The sequence below is a fragment of the Lichenostomus cassidix genome, chromosome 5 (genome assembly GCF_008360975.1).
Source record: "Lichenostomus cassidix isolate B80296 chromosome 5, HeHo_3.0, whole genome shotgun sequence".
Lineage (NCBI taxonomy): Eukaryota > Metazoa > Chordata > Aves > Passeriformes > Meliphagidae > Lichenostomus > Lichenostomus cassidix.
The window spans coordinates 36,131,617-36,140,056 of NC_139486.1; the positions used below are offsets into that span (position 1 = coordinate 36,131,617).

An 8,440-nucleotide genomic window follows, 5' to 3' on the forward strand; every position below is an offset into this window, starting at 1 on the left:
CAGAGATTGTTTACCCTCCCTTTCTACTTCCTCCTCCACCCCAAGAAAGTCAACAATATCTGAGCCCCCTTGCAGTACTGGATGGCTGCTGAACAATCCCTGCTCTCTCAGCCTGTCTTTGTAGTCCTTGGATCTTCTCCATGGCTCTCCTCTGGAACTGCTCCAACATGTTCACCTTTCTTGTGCTGAGGACACCAGACCTGGACACAGTATTCCTGGTGGGGCCTCACAAAGGCAGAAGAGAAGAACCCCCTCCCTTGCCCTGCTGTCCACGCTGCTTTTGATGCATCCCAGGATGTAATTGCTTTTCTGGGCCGTGAGTGCCCCTTCCCAGGTCTTATCCAATTTCCCACCCACAAGAACCCCAAGTCCTTCTCTACAGGGCTGCTCCCAGTGAGTTCATCTCCCAGTCTGGACTCATGTCTGAGATTGCTCTGACCCAGGTGCAGGACCCCATATTTGGTATTGTTGAGCCTCATAAGGTTCTTGTGAGCCCATTTCTCAAGCTTGCCCTGTCCCCTCTGGATGGCATCCTGTCCTGTTGTGTCCAGTGCTCCTCTCAGCTTCATGTCACCTACAAATTTGCTGAGGGTGTACTTGCTCTCCATGTCTATGTAATGGATAAAGATATTAAAGAGTACCAGTCACAGGACAGAGCCCTGAGGGACACCATTTGTCACCAGCCTCCACCTGCACAGAGAGCCATTGACTACAACTCTCTGGCTGTGTCCATCCTGCCAATTCCTTAATCACTGAATAGCCTACTCTTCAAATCCATGTCTCTCCAGCTTACATCACTTACAAAGTAGTTTCATAGTCTGTATAGTGTCTCAACCAACATTAAAAATATAAGACAGCAGCCAATTCAGGCAGTAGGAAATTACTGAGGTTACCACTTGCTAAGCAATGAAATTGCCTATAAACAGACATCTTTTTGCACATTGAAGTCAACTACAAATTCTTCTTTATTCTTCAGAAAACTTCAGGTAACAATTTAGTCAAAGGTGCTGCCTGTTAAGTCCTTCTAATTATACCTAAAACTTTTCTTTCAGAGTTTTGTTCTTTTCTTTATGACAACTCAGTCCAGTGGGGAAAAAGGTGCCAATTGTTAAACAGGTGAAGTGTCACGAAAACGCTCCAAACATGAAACAATGTGGCAGTCTGATCTGCATCGGGGGCCCTGTAATACCTCCGAGTATCAAAGTGATGAGTGTACACTGACAATGGTAAAGGCTGCATGTACCTCATTGATTTCGGCTTCCATGTTCACCATTTCTTCCATCTCTGAGAATTTCGCAAAGCATGGCGTTTTTCTACAAGTTAAATCCAAGGTCTCCTTTGAAAGTAAAACAACAGGAAAAATGCAATCAACAGCGACAACGTAGCGAGCAAATTCTCCCTAACGGCTTTGAACAGTTTACAGTTGTTACTGCTCTCCCGCGCAGGGCAATGCGGCACGATTCCCGCGCAGAACGCGCACGTTCCGCCGTTCCGCGGCTGCCCGGCCCGGGCGGTACCTGGCTCAGGGCGCCCGCCGCCAGGCACCGCTCCAGTAGCACGGCCACCGCCGAGCGCTGCCCGGGCTCCGTGGGCCAGGCCGCGCCGCCGCCCTCCTCCTCATCGCTGTCCGCGCCGAGCCACGAGCTACACTCCAGCTCGGCATCGCCATCGCCATCGAGCTCGGGGTTGGACTCGAGCTCGGGATCGCCCGCCCCGCGGGGCCGGGGGCTGGGGCTGGGGCTGGGGCTGGGGCTGGGGCTGGCGGCCGCTGCGAGCCTGGCGCGGGTGTCGCGCTGGGCCGGCCGCGGCCGGGAGCGCTTGGCCGCCGCCATGGCGGGCGTGGCAGGAACGGCGCTGACTCGCGTCCGCTTCCGGGCGGCGCTGCGGGAGCGGCGGTTCGGGAAGGGCGGAGCGCGGGGGACCGGCCGTGGCTCCGCCGCCGCCGAGCGTCTGCCAGCAGCGCCCGGACAGGTTGGTTGGTTGGGCCGGGCCCGGCGGCTCCCGGCGGGGCTGGGGCTGGGGCCGGGGCCGGAGCGGCCGGGCGGGTTGGGACGGGGGGCTCGCGGCCTGCAGGGGCTCGGTGCTGGCCTCGCCCCTTGCCGGGGCCCCGCTGCGGCACGGAGCGCATCTCCTGTCGGTGTTCCCGTCGCGGCTGCTTACGTGCTGTGCCAGGCTTCATTCCCCACCGCCCGGCTGGCAAGCCGGCACTAATCCCGGGCCTGTGACCTGTGCTCCCTGGGATTAAACCTTCCTGGGGTTACGGAGGTGGGCGTCGTGTGCCTGCTAGTAGTCACGGCACAGGAGTCCGTTCTCTGAATAGAATAAAGGTGGTAAAACCAGGAAATAAAACAGTACCAGTGTCGGCAGGCCAGCGCTGGTAGATGCCACAGAAATTGCAGCCCGTCTCCGTGGAGAATCTCCTTGTGCTGCCGGGTCGTGAAAGAGGCAAAATGTGCAGTTTCCCCACCTAGTTTTGACTGTGCTTGTTGCATTCTTTCAGTGATCAAACTGCTGTATTGAAGATACCTTAGTCTAGGTGAATCTAGGTAAACCTTTAAACTTGCAGGTTTTAGTTCTGAGGGGGATGAAAACACAGCAGTGAAATGGTTCAGTGTGTCAGAATGCTCGTGGTGTTGGGGACAGCGCACATAGAATGACTTAACATTTGCTTTATCACAGAGACTGGATTGCAGTTCCCTAGCACAGAGTAAGAGAGAAACTGGCTGACACCATCACTTGAACTCTGGTGTGCTTGACAGGGAACTGTTAGGATGGGAAATAGTGCACTAAAAGCCCACCTGGAGACAGCGCAGAAAACCGGCGTGTTTCAGCTGACGGGAAAGGGACTTACTGAGGTAATGTACTGGGAGGGGAAACACGACTGGCTGTGTGTGTGACTGAGACTTTTGGAGAGAAAGTCCCACTTCAATGTAGTAATGCACTGCATATGTGTATTTCTTATAAACAGTAATGGAAAATATATGAAGTTTGGTGGGTTTTTTTCATGTTTGCTTGCCTTGTCTTATGATTGAGGATTTATCTGTCAGGGCACTTGTATGCTTATGAGCTTATGCTTTACAGTGCATATATGTTCAAGAAATACTAGTTATGATGTTTTGGTTTTTAAAAATGCACAAACTTTTAAACTTGAGGGGGAAAATATAATTTTTTTAACCATATTGTTACTTGGCAAGATACTCTACAATTTGCCAAATTTAGACACTTACTCTGTACTTAATTTGAGCCATATGAATAGTGTGTCCAGGCTGTTCATTGGGCTAGCAGCAAGCATCCTGGAAGTTTATTATATTGGAAATTGTCTTGACTTAGACTCAACTGCAGAAAAACACAGAATGTCCTGGAACCATAAGTCAAGCAACGATTCACAGGATAGCCAAAAATAACTCTATATTACAGTAATTTTCCAAGCCTTTTCTAACATACCTTCTTCCACTGTCCTACCTCCTCTCTTCACTTTTTCTCAGTCAAGCCAAAGGAGAATCAAAGCCACTGGCTTATTCACCAGGACTCCTTGATGGTGATTTGTCATATTTTCTGGTTTTTCACCTGAGTGCAAAGACTCAGTACCAAAGTGGTACAGGATGTAAATAAGAAGAAGGAAAATGGTATACATAATTGTATGCATAATTATTTTAAAAGGAAAGCAAGAGAAAAATCATCCAATCATACTCTGCTAAAATATAGAGTTGTTAACTGGCTGTAGAGTATTTCAAATGACAGGCATATTTGAGAGAAGCACACAGGAGGATGAAAATATAGTGTCTTTAATTTTACTTATTTGGATAAAAACCTACTCTTTCTAGATATTAGTGTTTTCTTTATACTCCTTTTCCCTTCCCCAGATGAAAAAATATTTTAAAAAATATATGTTAAACAAATTTTCCAATCACACTGTGGTACTTGGATATTGTGATAGGTATGACAATATGTAACAGCAATACAAACTTCAATTAAAATTTAACTTGAACATTCCAATTTGTATCAGCTATTTAAATACTTTATCTTTTTCCCCCCATAGTTTCCTGAAGATCTGCAGAAGCTGGCAAGCAACTTAAGGACAATAGACTTGTCGAACAACAAAATAGAGCTCTTGCCACCTCTCATTGGAAAATTTTCCTTTTTGAAGAGCCTTGCTCTAAACAACAACAAACTGAGTATGCCTGCTAATTAGTATCTCCACTGATTTTAAAAATAATAACTCATTTTCTCCATCAAAAACTAAATTTAATTGTTCTACTCTCTCTAGATGTAAATGGCAAGTTTAGTCACCTGAACTGAAATCTTTGGAATACATGTACAGGAAAAAGACCTCTAAATCATAAATTCTGCAAAAATAGCAGCCACTTTGTGTATTATCAATTTTACAATGCCACATGAGTACTCAAAGCCATAATGGTTTTGTGCTGTGGCTTAACTGATGTGAAGGTTTACCAGTGTCAGACGGTTCAGTACTTGCCTAGAGAACAGGTAATGAAGAGGATACGTAGACAATGTTCCTGGCTATTCACTGGTTGTTACTGTTTCTGTTGAACAAATATCCATCGTTATGGAAAAATGAGAATGAAGAAACTAGGGGTTTTATGCATTAATTATGTATTATCTGCCTTTTTGGAAAAACAAACATATTTTACAAACCTTATGGACTCTACAGTGCAACTCAGGAGTGTTAGAGGTTATACACATGTGTAGGTGAAAAGAAGGATGAATGGATGACAGCAGACCTTACCTGGTGAGGTCTTGTGCTGATATGGCACAGTATGAATTATCCCATAACTTACTTTTGAGCAAGCTGAGCAATACCTTTAAAGGGCAAAGGTGAAGCTGTGAATTGTATGGTATTTCAAGTGTCATAGACCATGTTGGCAGAGTGAAGACTATAACTGACAGGCTAAAATCTTCTAAATAGTGATTTCAGACCATGATTTGAAGGTCTGTCTTGCCTGTGGATTATTTTTAATACATTTATGGAAGATGGTTAGAAAGCATGTGTAGTCCGTGGGCTTAAGTTTCTGTGCAGGGATTTGTGCCTTCAGTGGGAAATGGGGAGGAATTTAGTGAGAAATTACTTAATATAGCACTGTTCTCCATACAGAAGCTTATTTGAATTAAATGGGTATGAATGTTTACTGCTCTTTGTTTAGGTCATGTGTTTTTCTGTAATTTTTCTCTAGCTGCTTTACCTGAGGAGCTGTGTAAACTGAAAAAACTGGAAACACTACACTTGAATGGCAATCACTTGAGGCAGCTACCAACTGCATTTGGACAACTCTCGGCTCTCAAAACCCTGAGCCTTTCTGGAAACCAGCTTCGGACTGTGCCTACCCAACTCTCTGGTCTTCGCCATTTGGATGTGGTAGATCTTTCAAAAAACCAGATCCAAAATGTGCCCGACACTGTGGGAGAACTTCAGGCTATTGAACTCAATTTGAATCAGAACCAGGTCTGGTAACTAAGATGTTGTGGGTATGTAGATTTAGGACATGGTTTATTTTGGACTTAGTACATCCATGGAACAGAAGATGAAACCACCAAAACTTTATAGCTAAAAGACATTTCCTGGACACAACACAAATGAGGAATCATAACTAGAGTTTGTGTATCAATACATCCAAGTGTCTGATTTGATTAACTAACAAATCTTGAATTTAGTCATGCAGAAAATTACTTGTACAGTTCTTGAGTAGGAATGTGATAAACAGATGTGTAGGTTGCTTGTCATTACGGAATAAAAAAAGTTACTTGGATTTTTGATAATTTATTACTTATGCATTGTTGTTTAGTTCCTATTAATATAGTTTATATTTACAACATGGTAATTGTTCTGTATAAGTCTGAAGCACATCACTTTAATAATCATTGATTTCTACAATTTTAATCCCATTTCTCTTTTTTTTCCACAAGATTTCCCAGATCTCAGTGCAGATCTCCCACTGTCCACGACTCAAAGTCTTGCGTTTAGAAGAAAACTGTCTAGAACTCAGCATGCTGCCTCAGAGTATCCTCAGTGATTCCCAGATCTCACTGCTTGCAGTAGAAGGCAACCTCTTTGAAATCAAGAAACTCAGAGAACTGGATGGTTATGATAAGGTTTGTGCTTTGCTTTGTTTGGGTTTTTTTGTCTTTTTTTTTAAAGAAACTCCTGGTGAAGTCCTTACTCAGAATACAAGGCATTTATGCTGGTGAATAAAAGCACAAAATAGTCTGTTGGTAGTGTCATTGCTACTGGATTCCTAACTAACCTCTAAAAACAAGAGTTCTTCAAAGATAACTTTCTCGTAGGATTCAGGGTTAGTTCTTTCATGAGCATCTTTTGAAAGGTGGCTAATTATGACAGGTGTGTTTTCCATTTGATGGGACAAAAAACAATGGATGCTTTGTATTATACAGCATTCATAAGTATTTAACATTAGTTCATCCATGGCACTGGAGATTTGACCATGAATCTGAATGGCAGCAAATGCCAGAAATTTTTTGGGGGTATCTTTGTTTGGAATTAAAGCTCTAATAGTGATGTCTGGCATTTAAAATGTGCTTTAGATGCAGTATGTTTTTGAGTCTGAGAGCAGAAGCTTAGCTGCTTTTAGTAGTGATGAATCTTCTATTAATATCTGAAAAAGTCCTGGACTTTTTTTTGTTTTCTTTATAGTACATGGAACGATTTACGGCTACAAAGAAGAAGTTTGCATGATCACTATTCTGACCCTACATATTACCAGTAAGAAGACTTAGACTAGAAGCACCTGCTTCACTGACTTAAACCAAGATGGATGAAGGAAATGATCAGAGTACACCTCTTCTAGTAGTCTGATACAGCCTGTTAAGGCCGCATTGAATAAACTTGAACTAGAGAATATAGGTATTGAACTGATGAACCTGCCCAGGGGCCAGTTTTGATTTTTGTGCCACAATAGCTTTTAACACAGTACATGTTCTCCTTTGTCAGTGCTTGTTCTTTCACAGAGAAAGGGAACAAGCATTTCAAAGTTGCCAGTTCCCTTTTGTCAGGAAGCTGGCTGTTGATTTGTAAGAGGATTATTTCTTCTGGAAACATTTTTCCGTGATAGCACATGGAAGTTCTACCACCAAAGCACTGTATGTCTTGCAGTAAGCACTATTCTGCAGAGAAGGACTTTTACAGATGAGGTTTTAGTTTATAACCTGTGTAAGTTTTTTTTTTTTTTTAATGAAGCACAAATAGTTGTGGTTAAGTTAAATGTTTTATTTACAGCTTCCAGTAAAGAAATTGTGGTTTGAGCATCCTTCATTTATATTTTACTCTCCAGGCTTTCTTTTCCCATAAGCAAGAATTGCACTACAGTCCACTTTTGCTTGAGCTGTATCAAATAAAAATTAGGTTCATCTTCAGTGTATTCAGTAAAAATGTATATTGCTAGAAAACATAATATCCTTGCACTGACTCCTTGTGTACAGAGCAACGCTGCAGGTTTGAGTCGTCAGCCCACTGCTGCTGCCTTACTACCAAAAGCACCTAGAAAGAGCTAAAAATGTATGCAATTATGTAACTTCTACTGAAAAGGAAAATGTACTTGTATATTTTAGTAAATTATTTTCAAAAAATCAGTTCAAGTTTATTTGGTGTAACTGTTGTCATTTTAATAAGTAGTACAAAGATGTCACTGAAAGCCTTCATTTAGCTACTGGAGTCTGTCAGTTGTTGGTAACAGCTACACTTCAACACAACACCCACAATTAGGATTAGCAATAAGTGGTTCTTTTTTGAGGTGCTCAGAGAGATATTTAGTTCCCTGACCCTGTTTTCAATTCTTACATAGTAATACCTCTTACCTAGAAGAAGAGTGTTTTAGAGGACATCAGCTCCTTATTCAAAGGATGGATGTGATTCATCATTTAACAGGGAACCAGTTGTACTGGTCCCCATTCCAGCTATTATTTAATGAAAAAACTACTACTTGTCAGAAGTAGCTGACAGCTGAAACTGTTTATGAGACTACTTTGTTTTGCAAGACGTAACCAAGGAAGTGCCTTAAGAAATGTGTGTTACCATGAAGCAAGACCCTAGATTGAAGTCAGAAATCTATTTCGCTTCATACTAATAGATTACACAGATGCAAATTGAGAAGTGAATGAAGTGTTCACACTTGTTCTAAATTTTAGCTCCTTCTACTTGATACCTAAATGCCATTTGAAGTACTAGCTTTCTTTTTCCTAGAGATCTGCTGTGCATGAGACATCAACAGAACAAATTAGCAGTTAGCAGGATTCCCTCTGTGCATTCACCAGAGTGGTCTATCACCAATATATATGCACTTGGCAATACTGTGCTGGGGTGGCATTTTGGTTTTACTGTCTTTTAACTGAAAGTATGTGTGCTCAGAGATGCTGTTTCTCTCATTTAACATGTGTTTATTGGGATTCTTTATTCCACAACAGTGTGTAA

At 42.7% G+C, this 8,440-nt stretch overlaps 1 protein-coding gene across 3 annotated transcripts; it reads left to right on the forward strand.

Moving 5' to 3' along the window:
- Positions 1-1,500: 1,500 nt before the first annotated feature.
- LRRC57 (leucine rich repeat containing 57) lies at positions 1,501-7,602 on the forward strand. 3 transcript variants are annotated; one of them, XM_085062302.1, is made up of 6 exons: positions 1,501-1,971; positions 2,760-2,855; positions 4,040-4,175; positions 5,193-5,461; positions 5,923-6,108; positions 6,668-7,602. In XM_085062302.1, the coding sequence occupies exons 1-6, from the start codon at positions 1,831-1,833 to the stop codon at positions 6,707-6,709; spliced, it is 870 nt and encodes a 289-aa protein (XP_084918428.1). In that variant the 5' UTR covers positions 1,501-1,830; the 3' UTR covers positions 6,710-7,602. The 3 variants fall into 3 exon arrangements, with proteins under 3 accessions (XP_084918428.1, XP_084918429.1, XP_084918430.1); XM_085062303.1 differs by having other exon boundaries at positions 1,843-1,975; positions 2,682-2,855; XM_085062304.1 differs by having other exon boundaries at positions 1,882-1,971; positions 2,680-2,855.
- Positions 7,603-8,440: the final 838 nt, after the last annotated feature.

Excerpts from the sequence above, each read along its gene's own strand:
- LRRC57 (XM_085062302.1), top strand. The coding sequence starts at position 1,831 with ATGGCGGGCGTGGCAGGAACGGCGCTGACTCGCGTCCGCTTCCGGGCG. Across the intron at positions 2,856-4,039 it reads CGGGAAAGGGACTTACTGAG|TTTCCTGAAGATCTGCAGAA; the intron begins GTAATGTACTGG and ends TTCCCCCCATAG. Across the intron at positions 5,462-5,922 it reads TCAATTTGAATCAGAACCAG|ATTTCCCAGATCTCAGTGCA; the intron begins GTCTGGTAACTA and ends TTTTTCCACAAG.